Here is a 22319-nt window from a genome sequence, read left to right on the forward strand (position 1 = left end):
GGACCCTTTCCCTTTTTGTTTAAATTAAACAACCTTATTCACCCAGTGTTTGACCCACCTAGGCTCCGAACCATTGGCAAAGAACTCCCGAACAAAAACCTTAAACCAAATAAATTTGATTTTAGAAATTATACTATATATATATATTTTTAAATAAGTCTGCTTCAAGAACTTCAGTTTTGACAGACAACCACAACCTCAGCTGGGAAAAAATGGAGAAGTTTCCTTTCTGACTCATTGATGAAGTCAGGGAGTAATTCGTTTCATAATTATTGCTGGTATTCAAAAAGGCTGGGATCTCAACAGCTTTAGAAAAGCATGGCAACTTAGGTCTGTTAATCACACGGACAAGGCTCCTCCTCTCCTAGAACATCGGTACATAATTAAATGTATTAAAAGGGACCCCACACTGCAGCGGTCCACAGACACGAATGGACCATCTGCAGACCAGAACTTGGTCTTAGAGCCTATGCTCTGGTCTCTTGAAGGCAAAGACAAATGTTCAAGAAGACTCAACTTAATTCCCTCTTGTTCAGTACAAATAATTATTTAAAAAAAAAAAAAAAAAAAACATCTGTTCACAATGTTATTAAACTCACTAAAATAAACTAACCATTTTAAAAACTTTTTAATGCAGTCTACACTGGAGTAACCATTCAAAAACTGGCATTTGAGAAAACAAGGGGGGAAAAAGTGTTGAAGTGCGATTTGACAGTTCTGCTGCAACTGGACAACACAGATGTGGAAGCGGAGAAGCAAGAGAGGAGATTCAACAGACAGTAGAAAAACAAACGTTTCTCTGCAATTCACTTGGCAAAAGTTTAAGACAAAGCTCAGGAGAGCATTTATGAAACCAGCTGAGCATGTGAATAAATAGCCATTTACTGTGAGAACAATTCATCTGGAGTATTCCGTATTCTCTTTTGTGAATGCGAGCTTCAGTTCACATGTTCATGTGCAGAAGCAGCAGATATACTGCTGAAGCAGCTGCATTTGGGAAAAGACCCAAAACAGAAAGCAGCTTTTTTGAACCAAAATTGGCTTTAGTACTTTTCAAACTATATGAGGAATATGTTGCTATTCAAGTTGGTTAGGGTAACATCAAATAATATATATACACAACTTGGGTACCCTAACAGTTAACTGAAGCTTCAACCACAGATTACAACTGACCAGAACAGCAAGAAAAGAGTTATTTTTTTATTCTTCTTACTAGTGTGTTAGCACCCTTTTCTGATGTTTACCATTAAATTTGTTTCAGTAGGCAACACTAAGGACAATGACGTCTGAAAGTTCACTGATTACCCTTGCTGACATGAACTTGGTCGGTATGCTAACATTACTACAACCCAATTCCCGCTTAATGCACTTACCCTAAAAATATTTTAAATTCACAATAAAAAAGGAGGCCGTCAGGCTCTGTCTTCATGAGCAGGATGCATTCACTCGGTACAGCTTCAACGAGAGACGTACCAATTACCCAATGCCCTCCTAACAAACCCTGTCCACTATACCATATTACAGTGCCCTCTTGTATGGGAAAAGCAGATTCCCATTCATTCTGAGTCAAGGTGCCCGTCGCCCTTGACAAATAATGTCTCCTTGCTGGGAAGTAAAAGTTTCTATTTTTGTAGTTGATTTCCGCCACGTCTTAAATCTCCATGCACTCCCTCTTCGGCCACGCTCTGTCCTCTAGTGCTGGTGTCCGATAGAGAGCACCAGAGGAATGAGGCAGCCCAGCACGAGGGCCACGACCTCCACCTTGCTTAGTCCATTGCTCCCGCTTGCTCCGCCAGGGCTGTGACTGTGGCCACCCCCGCCCACCTCGGGCAGTACGTGTACTGTAGCCACATACAGGAAGGTCCCAGCAGAGAAGAGCATGGCGACTCCTGTGGCATTAACCTCCGACAGAGCCTCCTTACTGCTCTGGAAGGAGAGAAAAGTACAAACAATCAATACATTCATACCCTATGAATAGGGTCATTACATTGAATGAAAACTAAAACGATTAAAAAAAAAAAACAAGATACGAAAATCAACAACTAACGACAGATATAGTTTCTGAGAGTGAAAATAAAATAGAAATAAGTACTTAAACATTTTTAAAAAAATAAGTAGCTAAAGTAATGATTTAGTTTGTCTGTAGTTACCATTAATACCGTGAACACGTTTTGTCCATTTCGGTACATAATGTGTGCAGTTTATTCATGTAAAATTCTCTGAAGATTAGACACATAAAATTAATTTTAAGCAAACAGGAAGGAACATTAGATCAGATAAACCGCAATATTTTTAAAACCAAGAATTAATACTCGGGAACAAGATGGGTAAATGATCAAAGTATCACGTTTACTGACCGTGAGGGACGTAATATTTACCTGGCTGAGGCCGAGAAACGTTAGCATGGAGAGGACAGGGGCAGCCAAAGCAAATACCAGCAAGTGTTTGCGAATCCGATTCCTCTCCAGCCCGGCGTGCATCAAGAAGGACACTAATCCAAATGCGGCTGGGGCCTGACCAATGGGGATGGAAAGTGGTCACACACATATTGCTGTATTTCATACCCATGATCCATTCTTTCTTGAAGGTACATGTTTATCATATTCACCAGTATACATCATTGTAAAATCAGTATGACTTGTACAAATCTCTCAACTCACAATGTTTATGATTTTTTTTTTCCTATGCAAATTAACAGCTTGGCAAAAAAATTCAACAACAGTCAGCATGCACAGCAGGTGTCAAGGCAAAATATGAAACTATTGATCTACGGTGTGCTAAATGACACACTAACTGCAACGGAGCATGACTGTATTCTCAGGTTTAGCAAAAAATTTTACTTATAAGTGAACAAATGAAACAAGCACAGGATGATTAACTGTGGATATGTATAAAATTCAGTATTCAGTTTTAAAAACATAAGCAATTCACATAGACCTAATTTGTTTTTCTGTACCTTGTGCAGCATAATCGCCACGAAAACAATTAGTTGGACGCTGGTCTGGGATGTGGAAGCTGCAGCCCCCAGAGCCACTCCATCGGCTGGACAAACAGCACAAAACACGTCAGCTACAGCTCAAACCCACAAGCCATCAAAGGAAATAAAACAGCTAACAAGCTAATTCTTTTAAGGAAAAGTTCCAAAATTTATAATAATGGAAGAAAAACGTGTCATTAAATTTTCACTATGCAACTACCAAAGATACGTCAAAGCGTCTTTGTAACAGAACGAACATTATACCATTACAAATATGTAAACATCAAGACGCAAACAAAAGGCGCAGCTAAAATCAAAGAGGCCATACCTAAAAACCCAACAAACAAAAACACACATGCAAGCCCAACGGACGAGGGGTTTCGTCTGCCTAATTTTCGTTTACCTGCTGCATGAACAACCAATCCCAAGGTAGTAGTAATTTTTGAGCTACCAGCCCGTCCAGATTCTGGATCTTAAATAAAAAACACAACAACAGTTTATGATGTTGTTCACATTCTGTTAAATGGCACTTCCCACCATGAACAAACACTTTCTATAGCTACAGAAACCTAAAGAACTAAAAATACTCGCCAAAACGTTAACAGACCCAGTCACTATTTACTGCTATTCCACCAAAGCAAAAAAATTGCACAACAACATTTATATTAATGAGTTGTGGTAAGTTGTGCATTTCGATAAACCTGGTAACCATAACTGTGTGTTTATTTAAAAGAGCAAGTGACACTTTACACTACTTCTAGCATACAAAAGGTTTTGGTTAGATATTTCCGATATTAAGTGTTTTACCACTATTCAAAGAGGATTTGCTGAATACTGGGAAATGGCAATTGAATACCAACAAACAGGGTGGAAAAGCAGAGGCTGGATATTAAGCTCACCCACAGGCCTGAGGAGAGTAATTTAGACAAGGGCGAGTACAAAAGGCTGAACTGTAGCCTGCTAGGTAGTAAAAGAAAAAAAATCACGTCAGACTACATTGTATTACCAAACCATTCCAGGTGGCTAGTAGCAAAAATTCCACGTCAGGGTACAGCACAGAATTAAATGTAAGGAAAATAAAAATGTCGCTAAATGCCTATATGTTTGACTCCTACTGCTCACTGCAGTACACTGTCTGAGGAAGAAAAATAGCAAAAAGGCAGCTGGGGAATAAAATCAGAACCAACCATCAGTGCTGTGCATATGGGAACTACCAAGCTGGTCGACGAGGAGCATGAAGACGAAGCCCAGGACGAGCGACACCCCGATGTAGGCATGGAGCTGCTCATGACTGTGTAGCTGGTTCCCGCCAGTGCCTGCAGATCCATCCACTGCGACTTTCTGCTCCGAGACCCCGGCCTCTTCGACTTGCCCGTGTGCATGGTGACCAGCTTCGTACAGAAAGACTCACTGTAAACATCTGCCGTGCTCATGCAGACGACCTAATACAGACATGTAAGAAACTTGCAACTGTCTCTCATACAAACCTTCCAGCACCTCTTCATACAGTGCATGAACCCCCTCTGGAATAATAACTGCAAGTGCAGTGCCGCATAGCAACCCTGCCCCCAACACTGTAACCAGCTTCAGCCGCTCCTAGCAGGAAGTAGAATAGGGAACACGTTTTCATTTCCAAGCAGGATATAATGACTATTATCACCATGAAACAAGACAACAACCTTTATTTTGGATTAATTTCAGGGATTTAACAAATTTAGACTTACTCCTAAAAATCTTTTTTCATTATATGCAAAAGTAAAACTAAAATAAAAGTAAAAACGAGAGACTAATGTATGAGTGCAAATGGATTGGCAATAAGTAAATGGGATGACAATGGGAGATCAACACTGACCACACAAATATACTGGTGGCCGACACCAATCACTGAATCTCTCCACTGTGTTCTTTAAAAAAAAAGTTCTGCATAAAATTGAGAAAAATATTCAAACCCCTGTAGGAATGCCACACGAACAAGAAAATGATTCTTGGATAAAGTGAAAATACGCAAAAAAAATGTTGGATTCATTAGTGACTTGATGATTAAATAAACTCTTTTAGTCATTCATGAATATGCCATAACTATACCAGTTGCTACAGTACAAAGAAAGATTCACTTGGATATATAACTATAAAGACAGCAAGTTCGATATGCTCTAAAACGCTTGGGGATTCGAATTTGCGTTTTATACCCAACTCATATGATTCAATTCTACTATATGTTAAGACGAGTGACCTGGACTTTGATTGTGCGGAATGAACCAGTTTTCTTTCCACCAGCAAAACGAGAAAATTCGCGCTGAGCAGTTTCGCATTTCGCTCAGCTCCTCCATTAAAAGCAATTTAAAGAAATTACTCACCTCAGAAAAGTTCACTGCTAAGGGGATGGTCCCGGCGATGTAACATCCCACCAGCATGGCTAAGGAGAGCAGGCTGATCGACAGGAATTCGTCCATTTTGCCAAGTTTTCTAGTCGACGGAAAGCTCGCTCGAGGTCGATTATTTGACTGTATACGGTTGCTTGTGGCCCGAACAACTGCGACGTCGCTAAAACTTAGATGTCAATAAAGGTCCTAGCAGTATGAATATATGAACAGCGATGCTGATCACCAGAAAACACCTAGCCAGCTGCATGTATCGCACATTTGCCAAAATTCAAAATAGGTGTCGCCAAGACTGTAACACTACACGGTACGGAACAGCTATCGCACAATTGTAAAGACAAGGTTTCAACTGACGCTCTTTTACAATGAATTACGGTGAAAAAGCAAAACGGTTTAGCTAGCTAGCCTGTAAGGTAAACTAACCAACGGTAATGTTGTATTCGTGATTGAGCGATTAACCAGTACTTTGTTTCTGTGTATTGAGACGTTGTTATTCTATGGTAAAAAAAAAGAATAACTACCGCATAATATTTAACATGATCGCTAAAATCTTTATTCGTGCTTGGTTTGTCGCTATTATTCAACACAAGCGCTTAGCCAAGCAGCTAAACATCCACGGTGCGAACTGCTTCCGGTTCGAAGCGGACTTTTCCGGTTGACCCGAGTAGCTGGAATCTGCCACGTGTTCCGCCAGTAAGAAAATCGACAGGGGTGGAATAGAATTAAAAATATGGTCACAGGCAGAAAGAGATCGCCCCTTTAAAACCTGCAAATAGAGCAAGTTATACAACTAAAAAACAGAAGATATGATTTAATTTTGGAATATATTAAATTTGACCTAAATTTTATCGACGTTTCTGAACAGAATCAAACTTCAAAACTTTAACAATCCTTATCTTGAATTACAGTAGAATCGGCATATTTCGTCCTGTGTTGCTATACGTATAACATGGTTGCTAACTTTTACGCATCTGGCGTGACACTCACGCTTTCGGACTTAAAAATAATTTTACGGCAAATCTATAATATTCCATTATAAAGCTAAAATTAGGTATATTAAAAACATTGGGGTAGTTTGCAAATCCTACAATTTACACGGTAATAAACATGTAATGTGTATGTAAATGTGGGTGCAGACTCTAATTAAAAATCTTACTATGTTAGGCTGACCGATCTTAGCTACTGTGGTATAAAGGGTTCAAATCCCACCTCCACTATGTATGTTAGGAGTTTGTACGTTACATGGTTTTCCTCCTGCACTACATGGCGTTAGGATGATTTGTGTCTCTAAATTGCCCTCTGCTTGTGTTGTGAGCTGGAGCAGATTGCAGATGCAAAAGATTAGTATCCCATCCAGGGTATATGTGGACTCATGAGACTCTACATATGATAAACTCTCATAGGTTCTTGGTGAAAAACGTGTTTGTTTAGAAACTCCATCCTTTCCAGTGGCAAAGTTTTGAAATCAATAAACATACACAAGAACTAGACCAGATCAAATTTTCAGTTGATTGAAATACGTAATATCCAAGACTTGCACATCATTTCACAAAGACTTTGTAAAGATGGATGAGTGCTTTTGTCATCAGTTGGTAAATAGACAATTTCTGTAGATTCTTAGTACATCTCTAACCTATTGCCAACTGTACACTATTCCCAGCAAAGTGCCCCAGTAAGCTGGGAAGAGGCTCCAGGGACCCACTGCAAAATAAGCAATTACAAGATGGTTGGATGTTGTAAAACTGATACTTAACCAAATGTTACAATAAGGAGACTTGACTGTATTAAGTGGTTTGAACCACAATGGCCTATAATTTGCAAAATGAGTCAGATCTAGGTTTTACACAAATCTAAAAATCCATTGAACTATTTTTTATGCTTACAGGCCCATCATGCATCTAGGGGTTTACACGCTTGTGTGTCTGCCCTGCCACCCCGTGCAGGTTGTATCCTACCTTGAAGGCCACGACAAACTGCAGGCTGCCAACGCCCCTGTCCAGGGTAAGCAGTTGGAAGACAGACGGGTGTAACACGCAAGTTTAAATATGGCACTATCAGCTTCGTGCATCTGCTGCCCCTCACTTACACATTTAAAAATAAAGCAGAATTTAGTATAATTTGAGACATGAGTATTCAGTAGGGGGGGGGGGGGGGGGGGGGGCGCAGCGATGGTATTGCAGACATAAAACAGGACCTGTCTATTCATGTGAAAGCTGAATTGAATAAGTGAATAGATTGACTGGATGTGGATATCGATTTTATTTGGCAGCTTTGGCTCCTTAAATTTTTTGTAATTTTTTTTAACAGGTTTTTTACAATTTTTCATCACACCTTTGCTTGAACCAATTCAGACAGTGCTCAAATCAAACACTCATACTTTCTCAAACGTGAATAGGCACTTGATCCATTTTAGACATCATGCCTGAGGGGAAAAAAAACCAGTTCCTTTTAGTTTAAAAAAAATCATTTTAATTTCTCCAAAGTCTACAAGACAATCAAAGGGACAAAGTTGCAGGAGGAACAACTCCCGAGTGACATTTCACTGTGATCCTGTCATTGTGCTGTGACCTCTGTCAATGCAACCTCCAGAACATGAACGGGAACGGGGGGGGGGGGGGGGGTCGGAATAGGAATTGTATGTTCTGGGAAGTGTCAAGCTATGAAATCAGGTAGGCATGTCACTCGATATTTAGATGTTTGGTTAAACATAAAACTAGTGGATATGCACAGATGTTAGCTGGTCAAAAGCAGAGTAACTTTTACAGTCCCAGAGCAGTGCCCCCCCCTCAATAAGGGAGGTAGAGGGGAAAAAAAAAAAAAAAAACACATTTAAAATTAACCAGGACACAGCAGTGATTTTTCACTGAGAACCTTGTGAAATCTTACTTTCACCCACTGTGCCAACCTCTTATCTATTCTGAAACAGAAGGGTAATACAATTCTGGAAATGAACATCTGGCCATGCAGTTAGCCATATGGGTGCTTCGATATTAGTGCACGCATCAACATATACAAACATGCCATCTCACTCACACACCAGGGAGGAGCTGCAGTTCTCAGATGTGCAAGTCTAGTGGGTGGTGAGGAAATGCCCGTTTTTACACCTTCCTCAAGGAAGAAAAACCCAGGGTCCTTTCCATGGGATATGTTGGGGTATAGAATGGATTGTAAGAATCAAAGAAAACGTAGGAGTCCATTCAGTGCTTAAATTATTTAACAAGTCCAATCTTCTTGGCTTCAGTTTCATATATCAACAACCTCCACATTTTTACTATGAAGACCTCTGCCTCTTCATCCAACACCTACAAGAGAGGGAGGTGATAAGTGATTTTCACATGATACACAAGACATCATTCATCCAAGAGTCAAGACGACTTCCACTAAATGGACAAAAAAAAAAACAACTTTCTAGATACTCACCATGGCAACATCATCCAGTATTCCTTGTGGTGTGCTGTGTGCCATTACCTGGAGAGAATTAAATGCAGTTCATGTCAGACCCATACAGGAGTATCCAGCTCCTTTCAGTGTTCGGGATTACTCATAAATCTATCATGTAACGCAGAACAGAATATTTATAGTAAAAGTCATCTAAAATGAAACCCGTCATATTTAGTACGTTCAAACAGACACATACCTTTGAACAGACAAAATCAACTAACGTGGCCTCCTCTTCTCCAATGTACTCAATAATCTTCTTGTTAATCCAAGGTCTGATCCGTCGCTCCATCAGAGTCTGTGGGAAAGTTGACACTATTTAATTAAAGAACTCTCTGCCTTATTTTTCCTTATACAAGTAGTGTTTTACCTATATTAGGAAACTAGTACAATAAGCATTAAAGCTGAAAAAGTACCATCTCTGCCTTCATTATGCTAGTGGATTGATTTTTTTCCCTTCGATGTAATAAAAGGCTTAGACAACCACTAAGGGTCAGTTTCTAAGTTCTACCCTGACAGACTAAAATACAGTAAGAGCATTCAAAATGCAATCTGACCCAGGAAGTCATCCCAAAGGTATGCAATTGTTTTTGTACACATCAAACACCCTCTTGACTCCACTGCCCCTGTTCCCGGAGCATCTCACCGAGTCAACTATGGCCCAGTCCAGTGGGTAGGAGAAAAGTTCAGGCTTGGCAGTGGGGATCTTCTCAATGAGGCTCTTTATGTGTTTGCGCTTCTCCTCGGTGTTGACACTGCCCTTGGTGCCTGCAACTTCAGCTCCATCCAGGCCCAAGCCGCCCTTTTCATCCTCTCCATAGTCCAATGGCACAAGCTTCCTCTTTCGGGGCAGCTCATCAGCCTCCTCATCATCAAATTTGTTAAAAACACTGTCCACTGCGAGCTTCTTGCGTTTCACTGCATTCGGCTGGCTTGGACTGCTTGTTGAACCTAGTTAAGAACAGGAAGGATCCAGACTCAAGTCATTTTCAGTGTCGAACAAATGAACATGCGACACATGAATCAAAGTTGCTCCAAGACTTACCGAGTCTAAGACTGAGACCGATTTTGGGACGGAGCTCCTCGGGGGGCGGAGCCTCGGGAGAATTCTCATGGGGAATGATTATGCCGCAGGGAGAGTCGTCGCCAGGAGTGTTGGGTGAGGCATTCCCGCTGGCGGATGACACAGACGGGGCTGCTGTGATGGGCCGTAGCGTCGGCTTCAGGCAGGGTTTGGTATCGGGCACTTCATCATCCTCTTCTTCGCCCTCCTCAACTTCATCCTCTGACTGAGGGTCAGGCTCTACAATGTCTGGTCCTGCTACACCACCTCCCCTCTTCTCCCGTTCTTCCTTCTGCACCTTGTCCTCCTCGGCCTCCTCCTCAGACTCCGGCTCCTGCTTCACCGGGGGCTGTCGGCGGCGCTCGGCCTCCTGTTCCATCTGGAGAGAAGATATGGGGGGTAAATCAAGCAGAAGCTCACTGAGAATGACAGGATTTGTGGGCTTCCTGGATATGTACTTACCCTCTGGAGCTCTGCATCGGGGTCTGGGTGTCCCTCTGCCAACAGTCTCTGTCGGATTTCTTCAAGCTCCTCCTTCTCCCGTTTCCTATCCCGGTCATCCACCTCCATCTCTTTCTCTCTGTCCCGCAGACGCTTTTGCAGGGCGCTGCCCCTAAGGCACAGAAGTAACACCATAATTTCACACCCTTTTTATACTGCCCCAATGTGCGCATAATTTTTTTCAGAATGAACTACATACTCGATGACTTAAACTCATCATATATAATGGCATGGTATTAGCATTTGCCATTTCATCAGCTTCTTGATCTTACTTTAAGACTTGCTGCAAGCAAGACTTGGAAGGAAGAATAAAATCCAAGTATTTTAAAAGATTAATCTAGCAATTTTAAATACAGTGATTAGGTCCTTATCTATAAATGCACAACAGGTATAAATTCAATTGAAATTTTACCCGATTTGCACCATACAAACTTACCGATAATATTTAGGGTCATCTCTGTCATCGTCATAGTCCTCCAAGAACTCTTTCAACCGCTTGGCTTCTTTTGCCTGAGGACCAACGAAGGGTTATCGCAAATCTTTGATCCAAAAAGAACAAAAACCACGGCTACAGCCTATTTACGGTTACCATTTCTCTACGACGTTCCTCCTCTCTTTCTAGCTCCTTTGCATAGTCCCGAGCTTTCTTCCTCTCTCTGATCTCCCAGTTTTTCAGGCGCTTCAGAGAACCAACAGAAGTGGCGGCATTAGTCACCGTTTGGGACACTGGGATCTCTCCAGTGGGATCTTACAGTGCACACTCACTTCTTGGTAGGCGGCCTCCTTTTCTCTCAGCTTCCTCTCGAGTTTTCGCCGCTCATAGGCTTCCTCCTCGTCTTCTTCACGGTCACGTTTCTTCTCCTCTCTGTTCTTCTCTCTGCAGCGGTGGGTGGGAGTAGGTGGACTTACAGCCATGTACGGGAAAGCGAGGCTCTAACACTCACCATCACCGTGTCCTGCACTCACCTGGATCTGCTGCGGTCTTTACTGCGGTCACGACTCCTGTCCTTCTCCCGCTCTTTTTCACGCTCCCTCTCTTTGTCCTTCGTCCTCTCACGGTCACGGTCTCTCTCCCGTTCTCTCTCCCGCTCCTTCTCCCTTTCTTTCTCCCTCTCCCGCTCCTTTTCCCTCTCGCGGTCTCGTCGCTCCCTCTCACGCTCTCTCTCTTTGTCTCTCTCCCTCCTCTCCCTCTCAATCTCCTGTCGCTCTTTCTCCTTTTTTCCCTTCTCCTCCTCCAGTTTCTGCAGACCCATAGGAAGAACAAAAAGGGGGAAAGAAGGAATATTACCACAAAGAGGCCAGATGACACTTCAGAATGACAAAGCAGCACAAAGAGAACAATTTCACAATTCTAAGACGTGCAGTAGTGCAAAGATCAAGTGGTTTACAGTCCCTGGCCCAAAGATGGTGCACAGAACTCATCTCTGCTGCCATGTGGAGGAAGGGAAGGAGTTCCACAGCATGACAAGACCCAAGTCAGATGTTTTTTAAAAGAATGCCAATAGTCTGCCAGACCAGCAAACCCACCCCTATCAAAGCCAAAATACTACAGAATAAGTACCCAACCTAAATATTTCGAAGGGGAACAGGATGAGATGGAAAGACAAGCTTGCTTCTAGGCATATTTAGCCAATGCAATGCCAAATTTTTCTATTACAGTAGCGAAAGTATTTAAATTACTCTTAAACAAGGAAACAAGCTGTTAAAAAAAAACCTATAACAACCGTACTCAGACAAATAGTAACAGCTACCATCATAGTTTATGACTTGGGTCTGGGAACAAACTAAAACCACCTAAGTTCGTTTTTCAGACTATAGTTTAGGACCTTTCATAATGAAGTGCTGAGGCACCTTTGGGGCTGTCCGATGCCTACAGACCTTAGCTTCTTCACCTGGGGCAGGAAATGCCGGTGCGTTAAATGCCTACCTATGAGTAGTCCAAAGTAACACAAGCTGGAACCTACCACATACAACCTGCACGCAACCATTCAGAGAAAAAAAAAAGTTAAAAAAATCCATAGGAAATGAAGAAATGCCACTTCATATAGGTGGATAGCAACAGTGAGGTTATGCTCAAAAAAAAAAAATCCCTGCATGAAACACACTCCCTGAGACCATCAAAGCAGCCAGACAAACAGAAATGCTGGAAACCACTTCATTACATAAAGGAAACTCTTCGGCATTCCAAATGACAAGCATTGAATGTAATTCTGGGGGCTTTCCTTTATATCAGCATGGCTTAAAATTTGAATTGTATTTCAACGTAGATAAGATGAAGACTCTCTCACAACAGAAAGATCGATCCTCGTGGAAACTAGTTTTGTGACTTACAGGTGTTGAACTATGGATTCAGCGCTTCACTGCCCCTACAAGCCTATTAGCTAGGCCTGGGAGGAAAAGCAGGTAAAATGGTTCATAGACATAAAATACGAGGGGAAAAAAAACGGGGAAGAAAAAAAACAAAAAAAACGTATGCGATCCCTAGGACCAATAATTCATTCTTACGCAAAAGTTATCCACACACACAAAACATTCCCAAAGAACTCCTAAATAAACACATAGCATGGATACATCATGAGGCATTGTAGGATTTAAATTTTGGCAAAAGAAATTAAATCAGAAGCCGTCTTACCCATCTGCAGTCTTCTGATGCTTTCCCAAGGCTTGTTCTAACCAACAAGCAATGACAACTCTCCTACCACGCAGCACGGCACCCACCGTGCACCAAGTCCAATATAAATTACTAAAGGCCTTCAACTGGCCTTCGGTTACGCTTCATGATCAGACTGTTTGTTAATCACAGCAATCACTTAACCGTTACATGAAACTTCACAGAAACCAAAACAGGAAAGAACGGTTAATTCTCAAGCATACCTGGAGTTCACTATGGGTGCCATGCTGCGATAGGCATAGTGAGTAACATAGGATAGGACAGGAGAGGAGAGAGACCAAGAGAAAGATGATAATTCATCTGGGAAAGAGGGAAGACATGGAAGGACAAGGAGAAAAAGGAAAATCAGGGAGGAGGAAACACCCTATATTTAAGAGGGTCAGTTGAGAGCAAATAACTAGCAGTCTCTGAATCCTCTAAACAACTTACCTCAGCTACAGTAAGAATAAATGAATATTAGCAAGTGCGGATTAGAGCTGGGTGACATCAGTAATCCAACAGCGACTACCCAGTGAGTACTGCATTTGTCGGCAAGGTAGGCTTGCTCTACACACAAAGCAAGATGTCTGATCTGGCTTTTAGCTCTACCTTGTAATCTATGCTTCACAATTTAAAAAAAAAAAAGTGATACAGGAAGGGTAACAGTGCATGTGAACAACGTATAATGGAGGTATGCAGCTAGATCTTACCATAACTGAATTACTGCATTACATGGTCTGCCACATTTTTAAATCGTAATTATACCCGACCCACCATTCGATCATCACCGTGAATTAGCACCACCTCCAACCCCCCGGGAGGCAAGTCTTAACGCTGGCTGTTAAGCAGATTATCTTCAAAGTATTTTCCCCTGCTTTCACGGTTCTCTTTCGGTTAAAAGGAAGTGTTCACTTGGTGCATGTGTGTGGGGGGGCTGGACGACTCAAAATTGTTTATCCTGATTTCTTAATTAAAATATTGCATATTATTTTCAATATTACTCAGACCTAGTGTGGATATGACAGAACTCAGTGGCCGAGAACTTTATCGCCAAGGCAACAGCTGCAAATGAATGTGCTAACAATTCAAATGTTCTAGTGGTCGATCTACACAGCATTCAAATTATCTAACGTAAAATAAATAGCGTGTGGGGAAGTTAGGAGCAATAAACCGGGTTCCAAAAGTTGCACTAAATTAGTTTAGATGCACAATGTCAAACAATGCTTCGACTATTTGGTTAAATAATCCTTTTCTGTCCAATTAGTTACAGACTGCCCAAGCTGAATAACTAGCCTCTCAATTCTCCAAAGCAAGCTTTGTAAGCCAAGCTTGACACATATGTGCACATCCTACTTCTGGCTTTTTACTGAATTAAAACTTTCACTGAATTAATATTTAAGGACAGTATAAAGATCAGGTGGGGAAACTTAAATCTGACCCTAAAACGGACATAAGGAGCAAAACATAAAAGGTGGTACATCAAGCATGGAATGAGAATTAAAGGTGGTGAAAGTAAGGAGAGACATGAGGAGCACAAGTGGACAGGAACAGATGTCTTACCTGGCAAGTCTTCAGAGCGCAGCGTGCTGTGGAAGGGCGCCCCCTGCTACAGTATAGGCTGCAGCCAAAATCACTGCAGTGGTTAATTGTTTTTCACACTGGCCATTTACATAGCAGGACTCACACAGGTTCACTGGGCTCCCCGAGTCCCGCTGGCATGATCCGAGTACTTAAGGTGGGCGGGACACTCTTGCAAACAAATGCCACACTAACGCCCTGGTTAATTCCAGTACCGCAATTACGAAAAGTTGTGAGTGCGTCTCAGAGCCTGTTGCCCCCATTGCAAGTCCTCCAGAAGGGGGCGCCCAAGATGTGTAAAGAGGAAATGAAAGCTCATACTTACATCCTATCCATGTAACTTTTTCCAAAGCTCTGAGATTCATCTTGCTTTAGTCACCATATGATCTCTATCATAATGGTGGGGTTTAATGAATAGATTAGCTTGAAGGGAATTTTACATTAGGTCCATGCATTTTGTGTGGTGAATGAGCCCTAACTTATTATTCACACCTGTCTGTGTCTCCCATAGCTTAACATGAAACGCATTTCTACAGCTGAGTTTTTATCTTTTGGGAAATTAAATCGTAAGGGAAAACTCCTTGAGATTGTAAAGGTGATCATCTTCCTCTGACAATGTGATTTTTCCTGAGCAGTGTTTACCAAATCCATTACAATGGCAAGAATGCTCACATTTCTGGAACTTCCTCAAAAATGAAATTTAATGTGAGATTGTTTTCGGCAACCCCGAATAAAAATTTAAGTTTCAGCAGATGTGCAAACTGTCATCCAAATGACAACTGTCACGCAAATCTGATGGTGGGATTACAGTAACCTGCGTAAACTACACATGAACAGATTCCAAAAGTTCAAACTACAAGACACAAACAAGCGTGCATTTTACCTTGTGAGTATCTCGGAATTTACTGATCTCTCGGGAAATCAAGTCTCTCTTGTCTTCCTCCATCTCAATGGCATTAATATCCTCCTGCAACAGAAACCAGTCATATTAAAAATATTCAATTCGACTAACTTTTTAAATCACGTTCAGTGGACGCAAAAATTCACAATTGTAATTTTTAAGTTCTCAAACATATGTTTAACCAAAATTATATTAAGCCTTGGTTAATTCTCATAAGCAAAACTTATTTGGGAAGAAAAAGAACAGTATGTAAAAGACCTCTGCACAGTCTAATGAAAGGTTTAGACGTGACTGGTTACACCTATGAAGAAAATGCAGTCAGGCTTCCTGAAATTTCAGCTTGTTTTCATTCAAAGGGTGAAATGTGTGAACACCTTTCATCGAACGCTTTGTGGAAACTCCATCTGCATCTATTATAGCAGTAAATCTGTTCTAAACTGTAGTTTTATCCCACCCTACTCAACAGTTCAAGCTCAGTCACGCTGCAAGGGAACCTCCTGCACAGTGCATTCTAGGTTGGTTCACAGATGTTATACAAGATTAAACATCTGCAAACCAACTGGGCCAATCCTGGGTAATGATTTTTTTTTTTAAGTGATTACTTGGTTGAGCTGGCTGTGTTCTTATTATGGTAAAACTCCTTACTATTCCAGCAGAGGGCAGCAAGTTCCATGCAAAAATCTTTTGTTTTTTCCAAGCTGTTCATTTCCCCCATCTATGCTACCCAACAATTCCTACTAAAATAAAGGCAGCCCCACAGCCAGATGCTGCCTCTGTGACTGACAATAGGGGTGGGTTTTTGGGCACTTTACCCAGCAATTTTCTTTTTTTACATGCTTTACTGGTAAAATTGGATTTTTACATTGTGTTGTAACACAATGTGTAGAAATTCCAAAAAAACGACGCAATCATGAGGAACGCCCAGCACGACCTGGGTGTTCTCCATCAGAAGCATCTCGCCTCTTGCCGCCCTAGCCCAAAGCACAAACTTATGAACATTATGCAAAAAATTGCTGTAATATACAAGGAGTGGCCAAGTTACTTCCACACACTGCCGCTGGCTACAAGTAACCTGCCATATATCCCCCAAATAATTCCAGCAAATACATTGAAAAACCACAAATTTCAACAGGGACCTATAAACCTTTGCTGCCCATTTTAAGTAGCATGTTTTGTACTTAAATTCTGCGAAGCGTGTCAAATTAGTAATATGTTAAATTTTGAGACTTTTGGTGATGCTTAAGTCCTAGGAACTGGACTCTTAATTCAAAACGGATTCAGAAATGTGATGCATGCATTTTTAAGAGATTTTTAATGATTAGTAAACATAAAAAGCTGAAATGAATTTTAAAGGAAGGAAAAGAGTGCTGCTTTTGCACAAGCAGGACGATTTCTGTTGGAACGTGTGAGATCACACTCAGGGCAACTAGAACCATGCAGAACTTCATTGAGAGTAACTTGGTCATGTGGTGACCCAACCCATAGAGGTCATTAGGGAAAACAGGAAGCATTTGTGAAGGGGACTTACTTCCTCCTTCTTTTCCTTTCGTTTCTTGCGGTGGTGGGTGTCAGCGTCTTGAGAAGGGGCGTTGAGCTCACTGGAGTACTCTCGTATCAGGCCCTCGATCGCACCTTTCACTATCTGGTCCCGTCGTTTCATCTCCTCATCCAGCACTTCCTCTTCATCTTCCTTCTCCCCATCCTCTGCCTTCCCTGTCTATTGGAGGGAAAAATGAAGATGTAAAGCAGCAAACGATGTTTCGTTACAAAAAAAAAAAGTAGGTAAGGAATGACTCAGTTCTGAAGACTGAAGGCAGCCATGGTAAAAACTACAACACTTACCCCATTGGAGTTTTTCTTTTTTGCCTTCCACTCATCCAGTTGGGCCTTGGTCTTTGCATCCACCTTTACAAGCAATTTCTTGTCACCTATTTGGAGCTCGTGTAGAAGTCGCAGTGCACGTAGCGTGGACTCGGGCTCTTTATATTCACAGAATCCAAACGCTTAAAGGAAAAGCAACCATATTACACCAGGCAGCCATGGACTTAAAGCTTATTCATTTCCAGGATGCTGATACAGTCGGCAGAAGGGGGATTCAGAAGATTTTAAACTGTTGCACAGCTTAGACAAGAAAGGCGACAAGAAAAGCGCTGCTTGGCAACTTAAGGCAACTGAACTGGGCAGAAGCAGTAACTATTGCTTAATAAAAAAAAATCTAGAAATCTAAATTGAAATAAGCAAAAGGTCATTTTTATAGCATGGCTTTACTCCCACTCAAGACACACAGTATGGGGAACCTGTTCTGCTACTTATCTTTGACAAGTACTGACCCAGCATGCAAGTCTCCACTCAGCAGCCACTTCAGCAGATTAGCATACCCAAAACCAGTTAAAGGATCCAAATGAAAAGGTCTGAATATGATGATATACAGAGGAAGGTGGGGAAAATATTTCAGAAGTGTTGTACCTGTTTTATTTTTACCTTGAAGTTTTCCAGAGGCTCCCTGGACCCTCTTCCAGCTCAAGACCAAGCCGCATTTCTACAAAGAAGAAATAGGTTTGTGGAGGATGCATTTGTTGGGATGACGAGGCCAGACAGAGACACACATATTTACAACAGGCAAATACAAGCCATCTATTCTAGGTATTATCTTGTAAAGTGAACCTTACAGAATATTTTACATTTTCTGCACTCGGCAGACACTGACTGCATCACAGATAAATGAGAATATGGACAAAAAATGGAAGACTTGAGTGAAGAGAAGGATTCCATTACCGCACACACAGCTCAGAGCAAGAAGTTAATCTATCATCTACAATGTGTTTAGACAACCAGCTCCTTCCTTTAAGAGGAGTGGTTAAATGCCTATGAATCTGGTGCCAAAATGAAAACATTTAAACCACTAGACTGGAGCTGTTCTATACCACCAGAGAATAAAAATATATATCATGGCAACTAATGAAAGGAGAAACACACTCGTGACAGATAGCTGAAATGTGCCAAGATATCACCAAAAGTGAATCCTCCGGGGACTTTTACATTGAATAATGCATGCTAGGGGGAACAGGTCAAAGAGCAAACAAACTTTAAAGGGCATTTAAGTTACCGTCTTATACCAAATTTTTATTATCATATATCATACTGGCATTATAGTGTCAAGCCTAAAAGTTACAAAAACATGCATCACTAACAAGAATTAACATTACTCAACTTTTGAATCATTGGTATATTAATCTAACATGAAAATCCCTTTATGATCAGAAAAACAAACAAAAAAAAGGTACAAGCAGACTGTACTCACCGCCAGCAGTTGTCTAATTAGCATGTCTGAAGCCTTTTCTGAGATGTTCCCCACAAACACTGTGGTAGTGGGACCCCCACTCTCCTCAGTCTCCTTGACCCGTGTTCCAGTGGTCTCCTTACGGGGGCCCATGGGCTTCCCTACCATTGACATCGTGGTGGGTACTAGCACCTGTTGTAAAAAGCGGTTCTCAATCAAATGACAAACATCCCAAAATGTTCCCCACAAAATATACATTTGAACTCAAAGTCTACTGCAGGCTCATCATTACAAATTCACATTGATTCCAAGATTTAAACCACAAACAAATGCAACACAGTTGAAAAAGAAACTGCAGTTATTTACTGTGGGGGCTGGAGTCATAAGGCCCATGTGGACAGGAATCATAGGTGTTCCTGAAAGAGAAAAGACTAAATGAACTGCAGTTTAATGACCAAACATACTACTTTTGTATATGCATGACTAAACTTCACACAAAACGCATCAGCTCATTTTGTGTCAAAATAAATTCAAAGAGGAACTTTCTAAAAACCATAATTTTGAAGCATGGATAAGGTTTATGTACATCTCATCTCCACACAGCTTTTTCTGGAAAGGGTTCATGTGGCACAATGCCACGCAGGTCAGACATCTTTTTCCACGGTGACCCCCCCAGACATTCCCATGCCAGCTGATATTATCGCCCCAGCATTTCCTGGGTCATCTCCGGGCTTCCACCCAGTAAAACATGCCCAGAACAGTTCCGCTGGGAGCCAATTTGACATATGTAAACATGCATGAAACAGATTAGACCTAACAATATTCTAGGAGTGTCTAACATGTTTAATTGTATTTTTGCACCTACCTGGTGGCACTGCAGGAGGAAACCCTGTAAACTGCGGAGGAGGGATTCCAGGGGGCAGTTGGGGTATCCCAATCTGTTGTCGATTGAGGTGAGGTGGGTAGGACATCTTCGCTGTTACCGACCTGCAACGGATAAATGGTTGATGAGGACCTAAACTGGTCAGCCTCCTCAACAAGAACAGTGCAATTCTTCTACAGTTCCTTCACAAATTGCTAGCATACAATATAAAATTCATATAAATTCATGAATGAAGCCAAAATTAACGTTCTCAATTTTCCAGTCAACAAATATCTAGAACACCTGTACGATCAAACTTTCCTACAAAATAATTTGCAGACATTACACGTTAGAATCTAGATTTCGACTAAAGCGTCAAACATACTGGGGGACATTTACTTCGCTCTGGGCCACCTAAACGCAGACCTTGCGGGCGAGGCCTAAAAAAACTCCCGGGTAGGTAAAAACCACGATGGCAAAACAAGTTCTAACGAATTAGTTGGACGGCATAAAGAAAACCACACACGCCAAGACATTTTAATCGCTGAAACACGTCCAATGAAGATTTAAGGAAACCGTAATCTAAAGAAAGCCACACAACGAAATGACTGTTCGAACCCGCTGTATAGCAAAGCTAACTAGCTAGACAGCCCGGCGACTATGTAGTCGAGTTTAAATAATATATAAATTACCGACTTGTTTCAATTTCAAAATCCAATCGAATTGCAAGTATGGTTTTTAGAGACGCTAATACTCGGTTATTATCTACAAATAAAACGGAATGAATTATCTTTGCTTTCGACTCCTCATCACAATAACTTGACCCGCAGCAAAAATGGCGGCTTTGGTTTTGTCGTCCTCGACGGATAGTACTTTTGAATACCGATTAAACGTAACCATCTTTATTCTAAATATCCTACGGACTTAGTACTACACGATTTTCATTTTACTCAAACTTTAACTTACCCCAAGCCAGGCGGCTAAAATAGAACACAAAGAGACCTTCGTTTATCGGGGATTACGATGACAATTACCCACGACGTTAGCTTCCCTCGCAGTCTTTCCGACACCTACAGCTTAGGAGAACCTTCTATACAACACTATAGAAATGCGTGTCAGGGAGCTTTCCGCCGTTTGTGCCGCATTGCAATATGGGATGCAAAAGCATGCTTGGAGGTCCATGCACACTACCACTATCCTGCCACTTGGGGGTGACAAAGAGTAATACCGTGTTTCAAAGTACTGTATTAATTAAATGTCACATGTATCAGCTGCATCCCTGATGGCATGTTAGTCCGCTTTTTTCTGCTTGCGATTGTTTGTAGTGCTGTGTCATTTCTGACGGTAGTTGTCCTTCTGGCTACATTTCCATTAGTTGTTCTATTTTCTTTAGAAAACTTAAATTTCCTGTTTCCCTGTGCGATGCAACGGTTTTTTACCCATATTCTTGCAATTTGTTCTGTCACTCTTGTCTTGTTCTGTCACACTGTTGGTTTCATTTGGGATTTTAAAGCTGCCTCTGAAGTTCATAACATTAACGAATTTCGGTACGAACATTTGATTAGATCAAAATTGTTAAATGCCATTGATTAAGTGATAGTATTTGGTTTGATGGTGTGAGATACTGGAACCCCGCTAAAATGTTAATTTATTGTTAATTTTGTCATTAAATAAAAATCCTTTGTTGTGCTATCACTTTCTTCTTTTAAAAATTCTTAGGAGAAACAAATGTATACTTTATTATTTAAATATTACAAAGGACTATGCAGTATTTTTGAGGGCAGACATGTACAGAGCAGTTTATGTATTTGACTATTTAAACTGCACATGAAACAATGCAGCTATTAGAAGATAAACTCCATGTTTCTAGGTTGTGGAAGGAAAACACACACACACACACACACGCACACTTTTTTTCTGAAATGGCATGGTCAAAAACAACATTACATTTTACTTAATGAATGGCACGATGACTTAGTGGATAACAATGCATTATCATTCGTATAGGAGTGTGTGAATTTGCATATTCTCCCTCAGGATATGCAGTGTGGTTTCTGCCTGATCATTCCAGTTCCCTTCTGTAATCCAAAGACATGAAGCCAAGATAATTACCATCTAATTACCATTTAATTGCCCTGTGATGGACTGGTATCCTGTCCACAGTGTATCCCAGCCTTGTCTACTATACATCATGGGAAGGGTCCAGAACCCCCCACCCCCCAAAAAATACTCTGACATGGCTAAATGGATGGAAGATGTATGGACTTTATGTCATATGTAAGTTACATGTAGGCATACCTTTCGTAATTAAATATTCAGGGTCATTGACTGGGTGTGTTAAAGATGATCAACCCAGGTCGGCCACCTAGTGACCACTACATGATCCTTGCACCAGGCGGTAAGATATGGCAGTCTTATTTTTAATGAATGTAATAAATGGTTGCCATACACACATGTCACAACACACACACTTTGGGGTGACTATAAAATAACTGGGAAAGCGAACAGTATGACTATGTAGGGAGGCCCTGCAGGGACCAGTGCGACAAAATAAAATGCTCTTACTTTGGCGTGCCGACGCCTCAGCTGATGATTTGAGATTCTTATCGTTGCTTAGGCTTGTAATTACTGTCTGAAGGAAAAAAATAATGCAGGGCGTTTCGGAACAACTTGGCAGGATAGACTTCC

At 41.3% G+C, this 22319-nt stretch overlaps 2 protein-coding genes across 4 annotated transcripts; both read right to left on the reverse strand.

The window, feature by feature from the left end:
- Positions 1-613: 613 nt before the first annotated feature.
- slc39a9 (solute carrier family 39 member 9) lies at positions 614-6049 on the reverse strand. Its single transcript, XM_048974845.1, has 7 exons — positions 5335-6049; positions 4465-4573; positions 4165-4368; positions 3381-3449; positions 2957-3042; positions 2379-2513; positions 614-1926 (listed from the first exon to the last, which is right to left on the reverse strand). The coding sequence occupies exons 1-7, from the start codon at positions 5428-5430 to the stop codon at positions 1693-1695; spliced, it is 933 nt and encodes a 310-aa protein (XP_048830802.1). The 5' UTR covers positions 5431-6049; the 3' UTR covers positions 614-1692.
- A 1549-nt stretch (positions 6050-7598) lies between these two features.
- On the reverse strand, positions 7599-20750 carry rbm25a (RNA binding motif protein 25a). Of its 3 annotated transcripts, none has more exons than XM_048973899.1 (18): positions 20598-20750; positions 19635-19756; positions 19136-19185; positions 18791-18961; positions 17956-18028; positions 17332-17492; positions 17018-17206; positions 15472-15555; positions 11327-11601; positions 11126-11237; positions 10950-11039; positions 10797-10870; positions 10322-10472; positions 9842-10238; positions 9443-9747; positions 8996-9094; positions 8779-8826; positions 7599-8660 (listed from the first exon to the last, which is right to left on the reverse strand). In XM_048973899.1, exons 2-18 carry the CDS (start codon positions 19738-19740, stop codon positions 8568-8570), a joined length of 2478 nt encoding a protein of 825 aa, XP_048829856.1. In that variant the 5' UTR covers positions 19741-19756; positions 20598-20750; the 3' UTR covers positions 7599-8567. The 3 variants fall into 3 exon arrangements, with proteins under 3 accessions (XP_048829856.1, XP_048829858.1, XP_048829857.1); XM_048973901.1 differs by having other exon boundaries at positions 17971-18028; positions 20598-20749; XM_048973900.1 differs by having other exon boundaries at positions 20666-20747.
- Between the last annotated feature and the right edge of the window lie 1569 nt (positions 20751-22319).

The sequence above is a fragment of the Brienomyrus brachyistius genome, chromosome 14 (assembly GCF_023856365.1).
Source record: "Brienomyrus brachyistius isolate T26 chromosome 14, BBRACH_0.4, whole genome shotgun sequence".
Lineage (NCBI taxonomy): Eukaryota > Metazoa > Chordata > Actinopteri > Osteoglossiformes > Mormyridae > Brienomyrus > Brienomyrus brachyistius.

Bases quoted from the DNA above. Each gene is read 5' to 3' on its own strand.
- slc39a9 (XM_048974845.1), bottom strand. From the start codon at position 5,430: ATGGACGAATTCCTGTCGATCAGCCTGCTCTCCTTAGCCATGCTGGTG. The intron at 4,574-5,334 runs GTGAGTAATTTC...ACTTCCTGCTAG, and splicing joins TAGCAGTGAACTTTTCTGAG to GAGCGGCTGAAGCTGGTTAC. The intron at 1,927-2,378 runs GTAAATATTACG...CTCTCCTTCCAG, and splicing joins CGTTTCTCGGCCTCAGCCAG to AGCAGTAAGGAGGCTCTGTC.
- rbm25a (XM_048973899.1), bottom strand. From the start codon at position 19,740: ATGTCCTACCCACCTCACCTCAATCGACAACAGATTGGGATACCCCAA. The intron at 18,029-18,790 runs GTGAGTACAGTC...TCTTCTTTGTAG, and splicing joins TAATTAGACAACTGCTGGCG to AAATGCGGCTTGGTCTTGAG. The intron at 10,239-10,321 runs GTAAGTACATAT...TCTTCTCTCCAG, and splicing joins CCGATGCAGAGCTCCAGAGG to ATGGAACAGGAGGCCGAGCG.